Below are 22,920 nucleotides of genomic sequence, written 5' to 3'. Positions count from 1 at the left end.
ATGTATCTTTCTCCCTTTCCTAAAAAAGATTCATCCTCAAATATTTTCTTTGATCGGATCTTGATTTGATTTGCTTAGACTTTGACATTATTGTTGGGCATTGAGGTAGTGTGAACCCATGACATTCATGGGTCTAAAATTGTGCCTTGAGACTCACATCATTCCCCCTTCCTTAAGAAGATTCGTCCCTGAATCTTTAGTTGCACAAAAAAAAAGGGGATTAGAATAAATAACAATAAAATGAATAAAATACTTACCTCAGCTTTCTTGTGCACCAAAACTATCTCCAGGATCAAATATATGATTTTGATATACCAAATCAGCATGGATCAAGTATCTCTCATTAAAAAACAAACCATCATCATTATATAGAGAAATATTAGGCATATGAGTATTCAAGTAAAAAATAACCTGTAACTTTTTTGAATATGCATGATTATCCATAAGAATTTCCAACGATAAGTCAAGAATTTCACATAATTATAAAAATAAAAATAATTAATATTATTATGTAAAAATTCATCGTTAAAGGTCAAGATAGAAAATTTTATTGCAAGAAGAAATATATAAAATGCTTTAACAAAACTATTTGATGCAATAGAATTACTATTTTAACCTCTACAAAGGTAGATAAACCCATCAAATCAATTGACCTTTTAGACCAATGTTTAATTAAATTTGACCAACGAAAAAATATGTTGTAAGGAAGTATTTGACAAACAAAATCAGTAGCATACTTATCAAAAACATTCAAGGTATGCCTTCTTAAATTAATTTCTATTGTTTTCTTACATTCTTTACCTTGTAGCACTTGTGGAGAATTATCAATATTCGACTTACCTTTTTCCCACAAGTAAAATCGTCTATTGATGGTAGAGTAATATAATTGAAAGTCTGTCAATGGATCCTTGAAGTCCTGTAATGAAGAAACACCACTAAACAAATTTAAGTTAGATTTAGTTAAAACATAATCATTCCTCACTTTTGTATGGGTATTTTCTTGCTTTTCTTTCTCTCTTTTTTTTCCACTTGAGGACTCTCCAATTTTACCTCCTAGATTTTCACTCACCAAATTTGGACCATTAAGTATACTTTTATCACTAAAGGTCTCTTTTCTCTCTATCTTTTCACATGATTTTTCTTCACTTCCCATATCCCCCTCACAAGTATTATGAATATTCAATTCAGTACAATATATCTTAGTAGGAGAACATGATGACATTTCTATTTCATCTGACTTTATAGGTTCAAGGAAAGAATTTTCATTATCATTTTTTTTGGTTCACAAAGTTCGCCATCTTCTTTGATCAACAAAATTCTTGTGTTGGCACAATCACAACTATAGTGTCCACTCCCTTTACACGTAAAACATTCAATGTCACGAGCTCTTTGTTGTTTTGGTGAAAAATTAGTAGAAATGGGCTACTTAAAGCATGTAGAAGAATGCTTTGTAGGAGCCCTACTTTTCCACTCAAAAGGTTTAATCTCAACATTTCTAGCAGCAACTTATTAATAGCATAAGAAGGTTTCGAATTGTTGAAAGTAGAATTTGAACTTGTACCTCAATAATAGTGTGATGCGTCAAATGGACGAAATTGATATTGTTGAAATAGTTGTTCAATCTCAATTGCCTTGTGTACCATCTCCTCAAGATCAATATAGGTTTGAAGATTAAGAGCATTGGCTATTGAAACGTTCAAGCCATCTACAAATCACACCATGGTAGTTTCTTCATCCTCTTGTATATTTGCTCTTTGCATAAGCATCTCCATCTCCTTACCTTGAAAAAGGCGTTGAAGTCTTGTTGAGACCTCTCTATAGTAATGAGAAGGAACATAACACTTTCGCATCACTTGCTTCAACTCGTCCCATGTTTCAATTACCCTTTCACGGTTTCTTTGACAATCAATTCCAAGTTGAATCCACCAACTCAATGCATAATCTGAAAATCCAAGGGTCACCAATTGAACTTTTTCCTCTTCTAGGCATTAATAGTAATGAAACATAAGTTCAATTTTTGATTCCCACTCACAATATGCTTCGGGATCATACTTCCCTCGAAATGGTGGAATGCTTAACTTTGGTTTGGCTAAAAAATATTGTCTATAGTCATTATGAACCAAAGTCTCATCATTTGCACGAGAGACATGTCGAGCATTATTTGCACGAAGATGAGGCTGATCAATCTTATCTCCCCATTTATGATTCTGACGCTCAATTTTTGTACTTAGACATTCTAACTTTTTGTTGATCGGGTCTAAAATAGTGTCACGTTGCTGATCTTGAGCATTTCAAACCTCTTGATCCCTTCTCAATTTCTCAATCATAGTATTGCGAATCATTATGAAAGCTTGAAAAGAACACAACACTCAATAAAAGAAAAATTAAGCAAACCCCACTGTTATGCACTAAAAAATAAAAATCAAATTCTCAATAAGGTAAGAATTAATCTTGTGAGTCTTTTAAAAAGTGTCGATATCAATCAATCAGAATGTATTAGAATCAAACTAACAAAGCAAACCTAAGAGCATTATGAATCCAAAATCGGTTAGACACCAAAGAATTTTGTTGCACAGAGGAAAGAATAACTTGAGTTCCCGAACTTAAAATCGAATGATTCAAAATACGTTTTAAAGCTAAGAGATAGATCTTCAAACGTCATGATGACATCTCAACCCAGAAATGATAGGATCCCATCCAAAAAGTTATCACAAGTTTACTAATTTCCCAAGCTTGAAAATTGGCTGCTTTAGTAATTGGAATTTAATAAATTTCACCCCATCTGTGCATGTATCACAACTTCGCACCTAATAACTAATCTCTCATTACCTTTTCAATAACCAAAAGAAAGAATGTTGAAATTATTTTCCTTACCAATAAACAACCCTGCAATTTCACACCTAGGATTTAGCTTATCGGTAATGTAACACCCCTAACTCGTTTTCGTCGCCAGATTAGGGTTACGGAGTATTACGACACATATCAAATCAAATCAAATAACACCATAAAATCATTCAAATATTAATTTAAATATCAAATATTCATAACTAATCATTATTAATAGCATATATACAATTACAGACCTTATATCAAGCTTACGAAACCTAAAAATCAATTTAAAAATAATCAGAGACTAATTTCAAATAAAACAAAAAAATGTAGGAAAACTGAAAACAGGAGTCATACGATCGTGTGCCCAGGCCGTCTGGCACAAGAACATTGTAACACCTTAACCTATCTCCATCACCGAATTGGGGTTACAGAGCGTTACAGTACAGATTAGGACATTTATCATCAAACAGAAACAAAAATATAAAATAAATGATAACATTCAATAGCTTATAAAAATCAGGGTAAAAATACACTTACGGGTATTAAACTGAGCTTACGGAACCCTAAAAATGGTTTGGGAACAATCAGAGACTAATTTTAATCAAAATAGAAAAACATGCGAAACTTTAAAAATTTTGGAAATAGGGGTCACACGGCCGTGTGGAATAGCCCAGGCCTTGTGGCTTCACACATGGCCGTGTGGCTTCCCCACACACTCGTGTGGCCAGACCATGTAACTAACTGTGACCGTGTGAAAAATGTTGCACCTAAAAATTAATAAGATACATGGTTGTGTGGCATAGCCTAAGCCGTGTGCATCTTTAAAATCTTCCAAAACAAGGCAAAACTTTCATCCAACACTTAGGTTCCAAGCCAAATCAAAATCAACCATTTCCATACTTCAAAAACACATTTAAACAAGCCTAAAACACGCCAAAACAATCAACCTAAGTGTCTATCCAATGTGTCCTCATTGACACCACAATTCAATTATCAACCTCAATTCACATGACACATCAACTAATTTACATTCAAATTCATAAGTTCATATATAAAAATCATGTCAAACTTATCATTTTTCTTAATCATTCACATTTATTCATACCATGATTCAAACACTTAAATAAGGTTTATATCACATGACCAAAACAACTTTATACTTTCGCACCAAGATTAAAGGCACATACATAAGTAAGCTTGCACCAAGCTTAGAACATAACATTTGTAATAAGTATCTAAACATATACAAAACCATATATTACATGCCATATAACCCAAAATAAACATATCAAAATCTACCAAAATGTATCTGGATAGTGTGATCTTTAAGTTGATACGATCGCTCGACTCCACAAAACGTTATCTATAAGGAACAGAAAAGAACACGAGTAAGCTTCAGTAGAGCTTAGTAAGTTCAAGGGTTAAAAAGATAAAGCTTATCGAATTAAATATAAAAATTTTAATAACAAGATTAAAAGTCAGAGTCTCCTGTCAGCCATAATCCATAACATGTGAGTTTGTACATAAGCAAGTACAAGATCATTCACTACCAAGCCACAATGCTATCAAGAGATTCATAAATAATCATTCAACAATTTAATAACAAGACATTTAACACAAGAAACATTTCCCGATGAACGATACGGATATGAGTACACAGTTATCAATCTGAAACACACCAAACACTCTAACGAGCCAATCTAACCGGTAAGACGCCTCAGCACCAAGTGCCTAGCCCGTAGGCTAACATCCCTTCTATAACACGCATCGACACTAAGTGCCAAGCCCGAAGACTTTACATCGGCCCCGGTAACACGCCAAAAACATTGTAAATATAACACAATAGTCGTCAATAAATGTTAGACTTTGATATATTTAGTGAACAGGAAATAAACATGAATCATCATTTTATCTCAAACCAATCCCAAATAGCACGCACTATAACCTATTGGCATGCCAATCGTACTCTATCCTACGTTCATCGGCTCAAAAGTTATTTTTGTAAAACACAGATCCAAGCAATTTATTACCTCAATTCATATTAAATTAACAGTAAAACATTCATTTCAACAGTCAATACCTCATTCAATTTATATTCTAATTTATATCAAAATAAACCAAACGAACTTACCAGGGCTAAACCGCAATAACGACAAAGATTCAGAGACTATTTAGCTACTTTCCCTTTTCCTCAGTTATCTACTTGTTCTTGATCTATGATATACTTTATTTCAATTATTAGCATCAATTTCATATAATATTCAATTTAATACATATAACTTCCTATTTACAATTTTGCACATTAGACCCCAATCATTTACATTTTATTCAACATGCTCCTTAAGACCAAAACAAGCTTATTTCACATAATTAAACTTTAAACCCATTGAACCCAATTTTTAACCATTCTAAAATAGCCCTATAATTATGAATTTATCAAGAAAAACCATGTCTATTTTAATTTATTTTCAATTTAATCCCTAATCATGAAAATTACTAAAATCACTTTACAAATTAGATCAAAATTATCATCAAGCTTCATGCTCAAGAATAAACATCAAGAATACTTCAAGAACATCAATGGTAATTTTTCTAAACTTTAAAAACTTCACAAATTAGTCCCTAAACTAGCTAGATATCAATACAACGATCACAAAAATATAAAAATTACGAGAAACGAGTAAGGATTAAGGTTACATGCATTCAAAAATAATAAAAATCAAGCTCCCAAGCCTTAAAGAAAATGGTGTTTTAGCCAAACCAAAGAAAAAAAATAAAGAAGATGACAACCCCTACTTTTATTTTGCTTTTGTTTTATTATTATTATGTTAACCTTATTTTAATTAAAATTTCTTACCAAACTACCTAATGCTATCCACTACCAATATTAATGGTATATTTGTCATTATGCTTCCCCACATTTAACTATTTAACCCTATTAACTAATAATACTCAATATTGATTGATTTTTGTAGTATTTACAATTTAGTCATTTTCTTTAATTAACTATCTAAACATTAAAATTCTTGGACCAAAATTTAACACGATACTAATGACCTCGTAAATATTAAATAATTAATATTTACAGATTGACACGTCAAAATTTGTAATCCTGAAACCATTGTTCCAACACCACTAGAAAACAGGCTGTTACAAACAATGACCGTATGGCCAAACCATGTACAATTCGAAAATAGGGTCACATGGACGTGTCGCCAGGCCGTGTGCGATTTGAAAATAAGGTCACACGGTCATGTGACAGCCCGTGTCCCAGGCTGTGTGCACCTAAAATGGCTTCCAAAATAAGGCATAACATCATTCATTTCTTAGCTACCAAGCTAAACCATTTCCAATCATTTTTACCTATTCAAAATACATTAAATCATGCCCAAATCATACGAAATCATCCAACCTAGGTGACTAACTGATGTGCCCTCAGTGACACCACAAATAATAAAAATTTATTAACCATTCAATTCATCCATTCTAGCATCCTAACTAACATTAAACACACCAAAACTTGTTACCACATAATCATCCAAAATACTATTCTAACATGACTTATATCAACAGATTACCAAAAAGCCAAATATGTAATACATACATCAAATTTGCATATAAGTGCACTTACAACTAAAGTACCAAAACATATTCAACATTTGCAAAATAAGTATCCTATATACATGTCACAAGTAACCACAGTTTGAAACTTCAAAATTTACCGAGTCAGAATATGATAGGTGTGAGCTCCATTGATCCGATCGACACGCTTCAGGTATCCAAAATCTAGAGAAAATAATAACAGAAATAAGTATTTTAAGTACTTAGTAAGTTCATACAGTTGAATTCAATAACTTACCTTACTCATTTAATAGTTAACTACATATAACCATTTAAAGTATTAACCTTATCACAACATAGTTCAACAATTCCGGGTTAATAAATAACAAACATACGGATATTCAGAGTTCGTATTTCATCCATTTTAAAAAGACAATTTCACACTGTACATCCTTTATTTTTCGATGAAACTTGGTAAAAAACTCAATTCACAAGTGCAAAAAACATATGATACTCGTTCTAGCTAATCATATACATAAGTATATGTGTTAGGTTACCCATCCGGGCTAAACTAGTGACAACACAGAAAAGTAGCCTAGTCAGGGCTATAAATACATGTAAGGTTACCAGTCCAAGCTAAACCTTTAAAACGGAAACAGATTACCATCCAGCCTAAACCTATGTCACAAGCATATCTAAGTCCGCAACAAATGTTGAAGCTCAGCCAGGTCGAAAATCAAACAGAAATATCGTATATGAGACTTTTACTTAGTCCATCAGAATTATTTCAGAATTTACTTCTTTTCAACATTATCCAATTCAAATTTCAGAAATTTATATAACTATAACTAACAACATTTTATAACAAAATTATAACTACCAAAGTAGCATGAACTTACTTGTTGAAGTGATTCAACTATCAAGGACTAATCGGTAAATTTTTCTTTTTCCTTGTACGTCCTCTGATCGCTGAGATTCTTAATCATGCATTGAAAACAACCTTGGCCGAAACTTCTAGCTTATCAACAATGGTGCATCAGTTTTTGAGTAAGAGGGATGAAAAAGATGATGGTTATTTCGTCATGTATTTTATTTTAATTTCATTTATTTACTAATTTACTATTTTACCCTTTAAAATTAAACATATTTTCTTATAAAACAATGCCAAAACCATCCCCTAATAAAGAAATAGGTAAATTTACCACCTAAGGCCCTCAAGTTAAATTTCTAAAGCTGTTTAACACATTTAATTAATAGAAACTAACTTTTGTGGCATTTACAATTTAATCCTTTTTGCTTAATTAATTAACTAAACGTTAAAATTTTAACCAAATTTTTATATGTCACTAATAAATACTTGTAAATATTAAATAAATAATATTTACTAACTAATTTGTCAGAATTGTGGTCCCCAAAACCACTGTTTCTGACACCACTAAAAAATGAGATGTTACAAGTAACATTAAGAACGAAAGAGACCTAATCCTAACCAACAAACACACACAACATGGTTTATTTAAGTTAGATTACATGCCCACACAATATAGATTGCATATTTAGCTTATATCCAACTATGTTGTTTGTCACTAATATTAGAATAAATCAAATAATTAGGATTCAATTATTCTAATTAACAAATCAAATATTCTAAGCAATCAAACATAGACCTTATATTCAACAAACCTAAATATTTATAACTAAATCAAGACGTGCAAATACTAAAGAATAAAGAAAAGATTAAGAACAATTAGATCTCACAAACTATTTGAATCAAACTTTGAAATCCCTTTGACTAGAAAAGAAGCAATCCATAAAATAAAATAAAAAAGCAAAATAATACTAAGAGCAACTATATCTAGCTATTAACCTAATAATGTCTATTTATAGGAAAAATCACATAATGGAGAAAATACAAAAGTGCACTTAATTAAATAAAGAAGAATTTTGACAGATTTATCGTCAAACTTTTAGGCTATTTTTGGACATATTTTCAACATTTTTTGGGCTTAAGTTGTGGAATAAATTTGGTTAGAACTTTCAATTTCCTTCGAAAATGTATATTATGGGCCCAAAAATGTGTTATGTAGATCAAGTTATGGCCAAAATACTAAAGTAGTGTTGTGTTGGAAGCCCAATCCATAAAAACATGCAAAAAATGAAGTTTAAGCTCATTTTTCTCTAATTGTTCCCCTAAATCCATAATAAACAAAATATAAGTCTAAATAATATAATTAAGAACTTAAATAAAACAATTCAAAGGAAATATTATCACAAATAAGTTGAGATTTAGGCATCTATCACACCCTGAAAATAGCAATTTGGCGCCTTAATAGAATAGGCAAAAAAATTGTGTTTCCCAAAACACTCTTCAACTTTTCACTAATTCATGTCACATTTTCACAGAATTCCTAATGTGCATGAATGAAGAAATAGAACAATTAGAAAAAAAAAATGTTAAGATTTCTTAGTATTGATGTAATATTTATTTATCAGACTTTAGGTTTTCATATTCTGATATGGAGGAAAATGTTTTTCTGTTAAGTTTTTGTTATAATTGTTGTAGTAATGTGCAAAGTTTTGATTAAAATGTTTCCAAAATGGTGTGTGGAGATTAAGTTAAGTTAGGGTAAAAACAACGCATTTTATTTGTAACCGTTTAAATGAAATAGTGCATATGGGGAGGGAATAAAATTGTAAACTAATGGCCTGTAAACCAATCCATAATTGTTGTTGATTTCATCTTCAAATAGAAAGATGAAATAAGAATTAAGTTATGAAAACAATTAAGGATTTCCCTACTCATTCTCTCTCGTTCTCCTCTTTTTCTTCTTTCTCTTCTTTGTTATTTTCTCTTTTATGCAATCTTCTGTATCAAAGATATCAAAGTTGCTCGATCCTTCATGGACAATGAAGGAATCACAACTTGACTTCAAAAAGAGATGGGACATCTTCAACAAGAGGTTGCTCAATTTCAAGTGGAGCTATCTTAGTGGGGTGCCAAGTTTGACTGTGGCTTGAAGGAGCTCAAGGATGAGTTCAAAGGGGAGATCAAATCTAAACTGCAGACCTTGTTTGAGTAGTATTTGGGACACCCATCTTTTGTGTCTACCACTGGTACTACTCAAGACAAAGGGAAGGGGGTCTTAGGAGGTCCCTCACTTAGCTTCCCCCAAAGGAGGCCATGATTGTGTTGCCCATAACGGATCTAGGGTGCATGGGAACACCTTCTCACACTAACAGTATAGAAGCACCACAAGGACCTTACAAACTTGAATGTCCAAGGTTTAATGGGAATAATTTCAAAGGTTGGTGGTTTAAGTTGGAATAGTACTTTGAAGCTAAATGAGTCATGATTTTGCTAATGTGCGAACAATCATGCTACACTTGGAAAGGAAGGCTCTTGATTGGTACCATTTCTTTGCATAGAGGTAAGGAGGATTTCACTTACTCACATAGGACAATTATGCTCGGGGTTTAAAAGAGAGATTTAGATCTAGCTCATTCCTCGATCTAATGGAAAAATTGGTCTTTCTAAAGCAACAAGGCTCAATTAATCAATAACATGATGCCTTTGTAAGTTCACTCAACCAACTCAACCTTGTTGGAAAAAATCCAACTCAAAAATGGTTTTCTTACACAGTGGAAATAAAACATTTTAAAACTGAGCTGGTTTGTGATATTTATAGCAATAAACCCTAAATTGAATTCGAAATTATGTTTTTAGCTAGATGAACCTTTTCTATTCTCGTCTTTCAATCAAACGGTCTTCTCCACTATTCTTGTACCATGAACTACTTCGAGTGTAGGCTCGAATAATTTTAATCAAACACAAAATAAGAAATAGCCTTACTGGTGCCATCTATTTATAGGAAGAGGAGGTAGAACCTTTGTTGAATTGTAGAGGTTTATTTCAACTAGGAAAACGAACTTGGTTATCATTCATACTAAGTTAAAACCAAATCATATTACCTATTTACAAAGTTAAACTTACATCAAAGACACAAGTTTCCAAATAAAGATTCCTATCCCAACCACGGATGCTAAGGAACCTAAATAAATACAACATCATTACCTCATTGGCAAAGTCCCCAAAGGTACCCCCTCCTTATGTGCATGACTCAAATCCAACAATGATTTCCTTAAATCCCTCATTGAGTTCCTCAGTTCACAATTCCTACAACCACATATCCAACAGTTGTAAGTTCAAATGAACTTAGTGAGTTTCTATTCTACATGAAAATAGACCCCATATTGCAGGGTTTAATTAAATATATTTAGATGCAATAAAATCCTTGATCATTATGGGAAATTTCTCTTAAACTCGTTGTAGCAGACTTTATCTTATTCCTGATCCTATTCATTGGCGAATAAATCGTTGAGTTATTATCCCCCAGTCATTCTATCAACTTTACTTGGCAGTTCCTCTTAATGATTCATCATCTCCGTGAACTCTATCATTTTCTTTTACTTATGTCTAAGTGGTTCTATTCCTTTCACCCTCATGCCCTATTAATGCGGTCATCTAGCCTGCCTCCTAAAGGCTCTTTAGTATATTTCCTTTAGCAATAATTCATAATTTGAATAGTCCATGGCAAACTCTTAACATTATCCTAGTCTTAATGGGCTCACTGTCACCCTATCTATTGAGATACCTCTGGGTTCAAAACTCTTACCGTTTTGGCATTCAAAATTAGCCAACTATCACTAAAGGCCCTTTGGGTTCATGGTTTCTTTTTCAATCAGCATCCCCACCTAATTAGCCATTTGGCTGATACATCCTTAATGGTTTCCCTTAAAGAGGAATGGTCTTAACAAACGTTTTTGTCATTTAGTGTATCCTTCTTTATAGATGGGTTCTAATTCACCCTTCTTTTTCTTATGAACTAATTGGCATATGTATGAAAAGCCAATAACCTTTAGGGTTTCTCAAAACACCCTCAGCGTTCCTTAATGGTGGATCCTCATCTATGATCCTTGGTTATACCAACTTTTGTTTGCCCGTACCTTAGGCTCTACTAGTATGTCAACTCCCGTGAATACTTCCTGTTGGTTAACGTCCTTATGCCCTACTGGTTTGCATGACTACTATTCTAGTAGTCATTTCTCATTTTTCATTATGTTCCCATTAATTAGCAGATTCCTTCGACCCGTTGCTCAATTGTTGCATGTCCATACTTGCATTTTCCTTTCAACTCTTTTTCCTTGTCTGTGGGTTACCCCATGATTTCTATTCTAATTTTCCACTCGTGTTTACTGGCTTGGCAAACTCTCTTTAAGCTGCCATAGTCGTGTTATGGACTTACACAATATACCCTCATGTTTAATGTCCTGGCGGACTCTATTGGTTGTTATAGTCTAACTATGGTTCTTCACTTCAGGATCTCCATGTTTATCGTCCTGGCAGACTATTTACGATACCATAGCGTCTTATAACTATGACCTTTCACGATATAACCCCGTGTTTACCATCCTAGATGACCGTTCTATGTTTAGTGTCCTGTCAGGCTATCTTGTGTTTAATATATTGTCGAACTATCCCGTGTTTAATGTCCGATCGGACTATCTCATGTTTAATTTCCCATCAGACTGTCTATAATGCCATAATGTGTTTTAGCTATGTTCTTACATAATCTAACTCATGTTTATCGTCCCGACGGGCTACTAGGATGCCATAGCGTCTTTCAACTATGATCTTAGTCATTTTTATCATGATGTCATAGCATCGTTCAACCATAGTCTTACTCAATTATATCGTGATACCATAGCATCTTTCAACTATGGTCTTACTTATTTTTAGGCGTATAGCCTCTGATCGGACACATAGCCTAGCCATGATCTTTTATCTACTTTCCTCTTTGCATTCCATTCATTCGTCTATTCACCATCTTATACCTTGATGCTCAAACACTGCAGTATCCCCTCCTCAAGGCATGGAGCTTCGCTCATCATGGGTGCACACAACAACACTGTATGACGGTATTTAACAGAATCATCCCATTTTCCCTTTCTAACTTCACCTAAACTTGACAATATTTCCCTTACATGAACTACATACATTTAATAAAAACAATACCATGGAATTATAGATAATTCATGCTTACTGAACTATCATGGCAGATACTCATAGACCCATGCAACCTTACAACATACTTAGCAATCAACACTCTGAATAATCAATAGTGAAGCATAAACCCTAAGAATCAAGCAAAATTGATCAACAATCCAAACCAATAATATTGAAAGCACAAAAGCTAAACAAAAATCCAATTAACACCCACAACCACCGCTCATGAAATCGAAAAAGCTTCCTCTCAACTCCCCAAACACTGCTTTAGATAAAAGATTACTTTCTTCTTGTTTTTGGAAAGTGAAGAAAATGTTGTTGAAAAGTTTAATTTAAGATTTAAGTGTTTAATATTTTTTAAATATTTTAGAAAATAAAATATTTATTTAGATATGATGTTGTAAAATAAAAAAATACATTTAAATAATGTTTAAATTCATTAATATTATAATATTTTAGTAAGAATATAAAATATAATTTAATGTCACTAATTGTTAATATTTTGATACATGAAATATAAATTTTAAATATTTTAAAGAAATTAATATTAATTATTCAGTAAAATTTAGTTTGAATATAAAAGTTATATTTTAAATATTATTAAAATATAATCATTATAAATTTTAATATATAATGATACATCTTTAAAATAAATTTAAGTAGAAAATAATTGTATACTCAATACATATTGATGAAAACAAAATTGGAAAGGTGTAGTGTTTACAGGGCACTCTTAGAATGTAAAATTTTTATTTAGATTTTTAAAATTTTTAAAATTTTAAATTAGTAAAAGTAAAATTTCACTTGAGTCCCTTCTAAATATGATAAAATTTTGATTTAATTTTTAAAAATTATAAAGATATAAACTATTAAAATAGTAAAATTATATTTTTACTATCATAAAAATTAAATTTTAATTTCGACCTTTTAAACAAATTTTTGACTTCATTAAAGTGTTTCGTATACCCTTCTTCGAATAAAGAATGAGAAAAACTTAAAACAAAATTTGAAAGAAAAATAGAAATTCATCATAGCTGCTGATGAATGAGTTGAGAACTGAAATTGCAAAAACCCTCGTTTGGGAAGATATTGACGGCTTGTCTTCATGTGTTACTTGACTGTCCGTTTGCTTTCTGGTATAAGGCGTAATATTCTCTATGTTCGACTGTGCTTTGTAGCTCAGGACTAATTAGTTTGGAATCTAAACAACGCCGGCTCGTTTAATATTGAGAGCACCGATTGGAGCTCTTTATTTCCTATTATCTGTTGGATGCTTTGGAAAAGTTGAAATGATTTTAATTTTAATGACAGTAGGGATATTTTGATGACCAATGTGATATAGGCCAGAAGTTTTTCGAGTAAAACAGTTTTGGATCTGGTGGATTCAACTCACTGGAGACAGCCCAACGCTGGTTGGATAAAAGTTAACTGGGACAGTTCAACGGACGTGCTAAGGGATTCGTCGTCGGGAACCACTGTTTTCTAGGCGGAAACGAGAACACTTGTAGAGGGGCTTCAATTGGCCTGGTCAAAGAGATTTCGGAAGATGGAGGCTGAAAGCGACAATGCCTTACCAATTCAAACAATTTGTAGCTTCATCAAATGGTGAGACCGAAATTAGATTAGATTCAAGCTTTATCTAATCGTAACTGGTAGCTGATCTTTTCTCATACAAATCGGAATCTAAATAAAGTTGCTGATTTCTTTGCGAAATGTTTGAAGATCCTCCTGACACTGTTATGAGCTTATTGCACCAGGATGCATGGGAATTGGAGGCCAGTTCTACAGTTACTACAATCTAGGCTTTTTAAGCTTCTTTATTTTAGAAAAACAAACACATAAATGTTATCTATGTTGAAATTTAAGGATTAGTCCATTTAATAATAGAAAAAATATTTTTCATAAAAAATAAATAAATAGAAATTTTTTCTGATCTCCGATCTACAAAGCACATATATATTCAAAAGTCTATTTGACAGAAAATTTATTTTTAAGTTTTAAAAACATAGATCAAATTTAAAATTTTTTATCCAAACACACCCCAATTTTTAAAAAAAAGTTCACTCATCAGATTTTAAGATAGAATAAGTCGATTTTATTGTAAATGTAATATGACTACCTAAATGACCTCTTTAAATGATACATGAGCAAATAATTTGAAAAGTAGCATTAAAATGTTTCAAAACATAGAATTGAACATTTTCAAATTTTATCTACTTAATTTTCAAATATTTACCAAAATTTCAAATTAAAAATATAAAATCTATTAAGTTATAGATTTTATTAAATAAGTTTTATATGAAAAACTATCAAATTTAATATTTAAAAGTGTTATTAAAATTTTATCTTAATTTTAAAAAGGCTTAATGATAAATTTATCCTTAACGTTTATATTTTCTGTCAATTTGGCTCCTTTTTTAGCTTAATTTGGCGTTAACCATTTAAAAGAGTAAAATTGTTTTTAAAAAAATAAAATGTTGACTAAAACATTAATTTTAATGTTGTTAGCACGGTAACTTATGTGGTAATCTATGCGCATTATGCTAACATCATACAATATGTCTTATATGTCATGCAAATAAAATTTATAAAATAAAAATAAATCAAAATTAAAATTAAAAACATAAAAGTTCATAAAATTCAAAAAAAAAGCATAAAATACGTGTGGATTGTCATGCATGCTTGCATATTTAAAATTTTAATGTTTTAGTTAGTATTCTCATTAAAATACATCATTTCGATTCTTTTTGAAAAGTTGATTGTCAAATTTGACTATTTTAAAAGGTTGAAGGTCAAATTTAGTTAAAAAAACGAATAAGAGCCAAATTGACAAAAAATATAACATTAATGGCTAAATTTGACCTTTTAAAAATACATAATCAATTTCATTTCAAAATTTAGAATTATATTTTAATTATTTAAAAATATGCTATCAAATTTATTTATTTTAATGTAACATCATCTATTCTTTATTATTACCAAATTTGATTTGGACTTATATATTCTTACGTGATTTTTCAACAATTTTGCAAATTATGTATTATAAATATTTTTAGTCAATTAGATTTAAATAGTTAAAGTTAAAACTACCAAGGATATATATTGAGATAAAGAAAATTTATATTTATCACAATTATTTTGAGAAGAGTCAGTTATTCTATAAATATATATTTTTGAAAGTATTCTATAAATACTTTTATTTTTTTCTTTATATTTAATTTTCCTTTCATTTCGAAATTTATAGTATGTTCCTCCATATTTTTCAAAAAATTACTTCATTTTATGATTACAAAATTTATTTGGAAACTCCAATTGGTATTATTTTTAACCAAACTTCTTATTATTTAAAAAAATCAAATTTGTTACTTTACAGAAAAACAAATTTTATATATGAAATGCTATTTTCTTCACTCAAATTCTAAAGAAAAGCAATATCCAAAATTTTCAAATTTTATTTTGAAATTCTTATCTTATATAATTACTTAACTTTCAATTATTCATTGAATTTTAAAATCAAAATTTTAAAATCAAAATTTTTTACAATAAAACTATATTTTACTTATCTAAAATATAAAATTTTTAAATTTAAATTTTAAAATAAATTTTAACTGAAAGTATAATTATACAACTTAAATCAGTTAATTTTTAAAAATAATTTAATATATTTTAATTATTAAACGCAATGAAAATAAATTAGTTTAAAAATATATCGCAGACTGCCACGTGGAAGCAAAAGACGTGTTGCCTCGTCCCCCATTTTAGTTCTCGGTATAAGCGTAACAAAATGTAAGCAATTGAAGCGGAGGAAGTGTAAGCAAAATCCAAAAGGGTAAACTACCAAATACTTGTGTCTGAGGTTATATTTTAATTATTTATATTTAAAATATTATGTTTTAGTCAATTATGTTAACGGTAAGCTAACTTGATATTTTAAATCATCATTTTAAATAAAAATTTAGGTTAAATCATACAATTGGTCCCTATATTTTTTTCGTTTTGAGCAATTTAATTTAATTTTATTTTACGTTAAAAGAGACGGGGAAGGGAAGAAGATAGATGGAAAAGTAGAAGAGAATGAAAAATAGAGAAAAAAAATGAAAGTTAAAAAAATAAAAAAAATAAAATTGCTCAAAACGAAAAAAAAAATGAGGATCAATTGTATAATTTAACCTAAATTTTTTGTTTGAAATGGTGATTTAACGTGCCATGTCAGCTTGTCATTACACCGTTAACAACTCAATGACTAAAATGTTACAAGACGTTAACGTAAGTGACTAAAACATAACATTTCAAACATAAATGACTAAAATTTAACTTGAGGGAAACAAAAATGACTATTTTAATAGTTTACTCAATTCAAAAATATTTCTTAAGTAAAAACTTGTGTTCACTTTGATGTTTACATACTTTTAATTTAAAATGTAATTAATTTTTCTTAATTTGTATTGAGTGAAAATTAATATTTTTTCCAAATATTCATGTAAGACAGATTTAAATTGTGTAATTTTATCCTCACATTTAATATTGTATAACAAATGTAATTAAGTTTATTATTTTTATAAGGTTATAATTTTAACATAATGATAAATTTAATTCTTAATATTTATTTATTTTGTTAATTTGATAGTGATTTTATTTTTGGAGATTACTTTGACTATCAACTTTTAAATTTTAGTTAAATTATTTATTTTAGATAAAATTTTACTAAACTATTAAATTATAATGATATTGATATGATAGTTCGTTTCACAGTCTACATGCATTTCATTATTGATGTGGATTATATTTTAAAATTATTATGAGTTTTTTAAAATTTGTTGAATTTTTAATAAATTCTTGAATTATTTATGAAATGTACATAGAGTAATAGATAAAAGTGACAAAAAAATTTTAAAAGCTAAATTTAACATTAGGTGTATTATTATTTTTAGTTTTTATTAATTTAAGGTATAGTGACATTTTTTGTCCTCCAACTTAAAAAAAAGTTATTTTAGCCTTTAATTTAATTATCATCTCTTTTATCCTTTGAATTTGTATTTTTTTGTCAAATCACTCAAAATAGATGAAAAAATTGAAGTTTGTTTTGTCACATGGATGAAATGTCAACGTTTAATTAAATTTTTAAATATTAAATATTTTAATAATATTAGTGTTTTAAAAATTTTAAAAATAAATTTTTTAAATTTTTAAATTTTAGAAAATTAATTAAATGCTGACATGTCATCCACGTGGCAATCCACATGTATGCCACGTCAGTAAAGTTAAAAAAAATTAACTTTTTTATCCATTTTAGGATGATTTGACAAAAAAAACAAGTTTAAAAATTAAAAAAAGGAAAAATAACTTCTTTTTTCTATAAAATTGAAGCATGGTGTGACGGTGAGGTGGTTTAGCTTTTGTTAACAAATAGGAGGAGAATATAATAATGGAGTAAAAGTTGAAGCTAGGCAAAAACAGGCAGCGAAGAGATAGACTCAAACATTATTAGTAAATAGATGTCATACATATGGTCAATAATATCATTCAAGTCAAAATTAACGGAGTACTTTTTATCTTTTAAACTGAAAATATCAAAATGCCCATACAATTTTGGTGATTATTCCAGTACTGGATGGCATCAACCAAAACTTGTGTGGAAAATAACCACCAATACTTTAAATTCTGCATTTTGGTTTTGCTCTACTCCTTTGCTTCCCAGTAATGAATCAGTTCAATTTCTGTAGTAGCAACTTTTGAGAAAGCTTGTGTGATCAAATGCATTTTTAGTTTTTACGTGGAAGCAAAGCTGTTTTTGGCACTAAGGGATTATATATGCTGAAATAAGACAGATCTTTCAATGGCTGATCTTCTTTTTATAATATCATCATCAACATTTCATGAATTCTACATTTCTGAAATGGAAAAAGAAAAAAACAAACAGGAAAATGGTTCTGAGAATAATTTAAAAGAAATCAAATTCCAGATAGTTATTTTGATCTTTGGTTGCAGGAACAGCAGGTTTACTACCAGCTGATGATGTTGGAGCTGGAATCCGCTCAACCTCAACTGGTTTTGGAACCTCTGGCGGACTCGCGCAACGGATTAAAGCCCAGTTTACACCTTCAAAGAAAGGATGTTGCTTAATCTCCGTTGCACCTCGCTTGTACGCCAATCTCTGCTGTGGCTCTTTGACTAGCAAGCCCCTTATCAAATCTCTGGCTGAAAAGCTTACGACGGGTGATTCAGGAAATCTCAGGGGCTGCCCTACAACGTTGAAGAGTGTTGCCCGGTTCCCAGACCCTTTGAAAGGAGTTTTACCAAACAATAGTTCGTACAAGAAGATCCCAAAGGTCCACCAATCAACTGCACTGCCATGTCCCTCACCTTTGATAATTTCAGGTGCCAAGTACTCGTGGGTTCCCACAAACGACATGGACCGCGCATTGGTTGGCTCGGCAATAAGCTCAGGCAATGGACTGACTTGTTTCCCCATTTCATTCTTGGGTTTTCGGTCCTTTTTGGATTTTGATGAAAAGAAACGAGGTGAAAAACATGTTGTAGGAGCCACACATGATGGCTGAATGCATGAGGGCTCAATGCAAGCTGGTTGTACGCAATAAACTGGATTCTTTCTCAAGGGTTCTGACTCGTGTGATGATGATTTGACTAGTATCGGGCTGACAGCACAACGGAGGGAAAGATCAAAGTCCGAAAGCATTATGTGTCCATCTTCTCGAACAAGGACATTTTCCGGCTTGAGATCACGATAAACAATACCAAGCATGTGGAGATATTCCAAAGCAAGAAGAACTTCCGCTACATAGAACCTGCATATTAAAGAAAAACATAGCAATGACTATCAGACTTCAGTTTCATCTTATTGCCATTGAGTTACAAAGAAACAAATCGGTCTTTGCCACATGATTTAAGCAAAACAGCAACTGTTAGAATATCAACCTTATAACCACAGGGTAAAAGAAATTCAAGGTTGTTCTCTTATACAAAACTCATCCTTTTAATCAGAATCAATTGATCAGATCCACAAATGTGTTAAAGAGAAGTAAATACAATCTGGGACGGTACGGTCATAAACTAACCCTTCGCAACAATCACAATAAATTAATTTCTTCAGCTAGAGAGAGAGAGATTCAAACAAATTGGTCATATACCAGCCACAAATCACAGATGAACCTATGTTACTCGTACTCGAGTGTGAATACTGCATACAGGTATGTAATTTTTTTCTAAGTTTTCAATGTATTTGAAGGGTCATATCCCAATACCCATGTCCAAACACGAAAGTTGGAGTAACATAGTAATAAACAATATGGTTTCATCTATATGTTGCGTCATATACCTATTATCAGTTATAACAGATAAACCTACAATGCAGCATGTTGCAAGGATACTAAAAGTAATACTAAAACCAATGATTAATTAAGTCTTCTGGAAACTCCAATAGACATTTAACTCTATGCATGTTATAACTAGGAGGAATTTGCATACTTTACTGCTTGTTCAGTAAAATGCTTTCCTGGTTGTCTCTGTCGTAGTGTATGCAAATCACCGCCAGGGCAGAACTCCATAACTAAACATGAAAATTTATCAGTCTCGAAATGGGTATACAATGTTGGAAGGAAAGGATGGTCCAGGGATTGTAGTATTTCTCGCTCGGTTTGAGCTCGAAGTAGTTTCTTACGACTTGCTAAAGATGCTTTGTCCATCACCTTCATTGCAAAGTAACACCTTGTTCCACTTAATTCTGAAAGGTATACACTTCCAATATCCCCACAACCCAATCTCTTCAATAATCGGAAATGGTTCAAACCCAATACGCCGTCTTTTCCTTGGACAGCTTGTATAGCTTCCCACCTTATATCGTTTGTCTTATTAGGTCTGTTGATTCGGCTACTTAAGCTGCTATACGAACTTTCATTGCTTACATCACTGCTTGTGCTACCTCTACACATACTGCTCTTACCACTCTCAGTATAATCAGGATGATCACCAACTTTAGCACTTCCACTAGTCTTGACAAGGCCAGTGGCCCCATCGCTCGATTTAGCCGAAGCTGAACTAATTCCATGTTCAGATGCTTTCTTTTCTTCTTCACCAGAACCTTCTGGTAGTCCACCATCCTGACACACTTCAGAACCAACATGACTGGGAACTTCTTTCGGATGACTCAAGGATAGACCCAAATCTACTTTCTTTGTCAACAAATCAACGGCCCCTAATTTATACGTTTTCGAACCCTTTATTTCATCTATCATTCCAACACAATCTTGCTCGGATGCAACTTGCTGTGTACCCTTTGGTACTGTCTTTGGTGTAACTGTCACCAATTTGCTTGTCTTTGAGATTTGTATAGGTGAAGGCCGAATAGAATCACCTTTGGTGGCCATTTGGCTACCAGATGGTTTCCTCTGCTTTCCCGGGGAAGCTCCAACACCAGATTTCGAGCCCGTCAAAATAAAGCAAACTTGTTACATAGATTGGACCACAGAAACCCATTACGCTCCCCCGATCATCAACAAAAAGTTCCCTCCACAGGCGACCCTAGTTACTTCCATCTTCTTCTCCATCATCTAAAACTGATTTGCACAATTAAAAGAACAGAAAACTAACACCTGCAGACAAAATATTCACAAGATAATCAAAATATATTGTATACTTTATATGAAAAATCCACAAACCACAAACAGTTGCTTGATTCATTACATCAGAAAACTTAGGTGATACATGAAATAAAGATCAAACCCTAGATTATTAGAACTCCCTTTACAAGATTAAATACCAGAAACAACCCAAATCAGTAAATTGGAATTGGAAATTCATCTTTACCTAGATGAACTTTGCCATTTCATCCAATATTAAGGATAACAGAAAATCAAAAAGAGGAAAAAAGCAATAAAAAGTGAATAAAAACATAGAATTGCATGCAAAACCAGATCAATATCTCACCAACAAGCGACAAAAAAAAAAAGACCAAGAAAAATGAAAAATCTACCTAGAGATGGCAATCCTTTTCAGTTACCAGGATTAGAAAGGGCAGATAAATAAAAATAGGGGTAAAAGAAATCAAGCAAAAATGTAGTAATCGATTCAAAGTTCTCTCCAAAAGAGAGGAAAAAAGAGAAAACAATGAACCAAAAAGGAGAAGATAAGAACAAAGTAGAGAAGATTCAATGGAGATCTCTCAAAAATACAAAAGACCCACCTTTGGATCCAATACCCCACTAAGAACCATATGCTAAAAGACAAAGTAGAAGCTCAAAAAATAATAGAGTAAGTAAATGATAAAAACCAGTTAAAAGCTAAGAACAAAAAAGGGAAACTTTGAGAAATAAAAGAAGAAAGTACCAGAGAGAGTTTCAAAGATTAGATCAGAAGAACGCTGGAAGGCCATTGCTTTAGAAGTGGAGCAAAAAAGGAACCAACTTTCTCTTCTCTCATTCACTTACTAAACACTGTAGAGAGATAATAAACAGAGGAGCTTTTGTTTGTGAGAGAAATGTTGGATCTACCATGAAAGTAGAGAGAAAAGATGGGTCAAAGCTCAAGTAAAACTTCCAAATGCATGTATTTTGTTTTTTTTTTCCCTTAAAACACAATGGTCTCCATCAAATAATAGTAATACATTGGGACCTATTTTTTTTTTTCTATTAAAGCTTTTTATTTTATTTTATTTTATTTCCAACCAATAAAGATTATCTCTTTTATTTTAATAAAAAATAAATACTAATTTTAGCATAATATATATAATTTTTGGTACCAAAATGAACGATACATGGATTGTACCAGATAAATTATATATTTTCTAAATATTTAGATTCCATTAATTAAAAAATTAAATTCTACTATTAATTCTTGTACTTTATGAATATTGAGAATTTGATTCTTATACTTTAATTTGATCATTTTAATCTTTATACTTTTTAAATTATAAAATTTGGTTCTTACCAAACAATGTTTTTAAATTCGTTAAGATAAATTCTACTATTTCCAAAATCGATGTGACAAGTATATTTTCATATGTGTAATACCATACCAACTTGTTATTTCTATATATTACTTACTAAAAATCTAGTTAATAGATTAATAATGGTTATTTATGTCAAGACTAAAATTTCAAATTTCGAAAAGTATAAGGACTTAGAATGATCCAATTTGATATTATAGACTAAATCTACAACATTACACATAGTAAAGAACTAGTTATTGAATTTAACCAAGCGGATTTGATGTCTCACGGAACTAACTAAAAATTTGACTAAGGCAAGTGCATCTATCAATTAATAGTATAGCTACGGTGAGCAAAGATATCATTCCCACGAAAACTAAAAGTACTGATAATTATCGTCTTTCTATTATTTAACCTAGATTTCATCTGTCACCATCAATCAAAATTATGCAATTTCCTTACTTAGTATCTTGATCTGTAAAAGTCCCTAAATTATACAAATATCTCTTTCAAGCATTAG

At 31.2% G+C, this 22,920-nt stretch overlaps 1 protein-coding gene across 2 annotated transcripts; it reads right to left on the bottom strand.

Moving 5' to 3' along the window:
• Positions 1–18,288: 18,288 nt before the first annotated feature.
• LOC105782897 (serine/threonine-protein kinase D6PK) lies at positions 18,289–22,022 on the bottom strand. 2 transcript variants are annotated; one of them, XM_012607975.2, is made up of 3 exons: positions 21,800–22,022; positions 19,943–21,066; positions 18,289–19,263 (listed from the first exon to the last, which is right to left on the bottom strand). In XM_012607975.2, exons 2-3 carry the CDS (start codon positions 20,839–20,841, stop codon positions 18,399–18,401), a joined length of 1,764 nt encoding a protein of 587 aa, XP_012463429.2. In that variant the 5' UTR covers positions 20,842–21,066; positions 21,800–22,022; the 3' UTR covers positions 18,289–18,398. The 2 variants fall into 2 exon arrangements, with proteins under 2 accessions (XP_012463429.2, XP_012463430.2); XM_012607976.2 differs by lacking the exon at positions 21,800–22,022 and adding an exon at positions 21,447–21,619.
• Positions 22,023–22,920: the final 898 nt, after the last annotated feature.

Source organism: Gossypium raimondii, chromosome 13 (assembly GCF_025698545.1).
Source record: "Gossypium raimondii isolate GPD5lz chromosome 13, ASM2569854v1, whole genome shotgun sequence".
Lineage (NCBI taxonomy): Eukaryota > Viridiplantae > Streptophyta > Magnoliopsida > Malvales > Malvaceae > Gossypium > Gossypium raimondii.
Note: the sequence above shows the minus strand (reverse complement) of the source record. Positions and strands in the feature narration are given on the sequence as shown.

Bases quoted from the DNA above. Each gene is read 5' to 3' on its own strand.
- LOC105782897 (XM_012607975.2), bottom strand. From the start codon at position 20,841: ATGGCCACCAAAGGTGATTCTATTCGGCCTTCACCTATACAAATCTCA. The intron at 19,264-19,942 runs GTATGCAAATTC...TTTAATATGCAG, and splicing joins TTTACTGAACAAGCAGTAAA to GTTCTATGTAGCGGAAGTTC.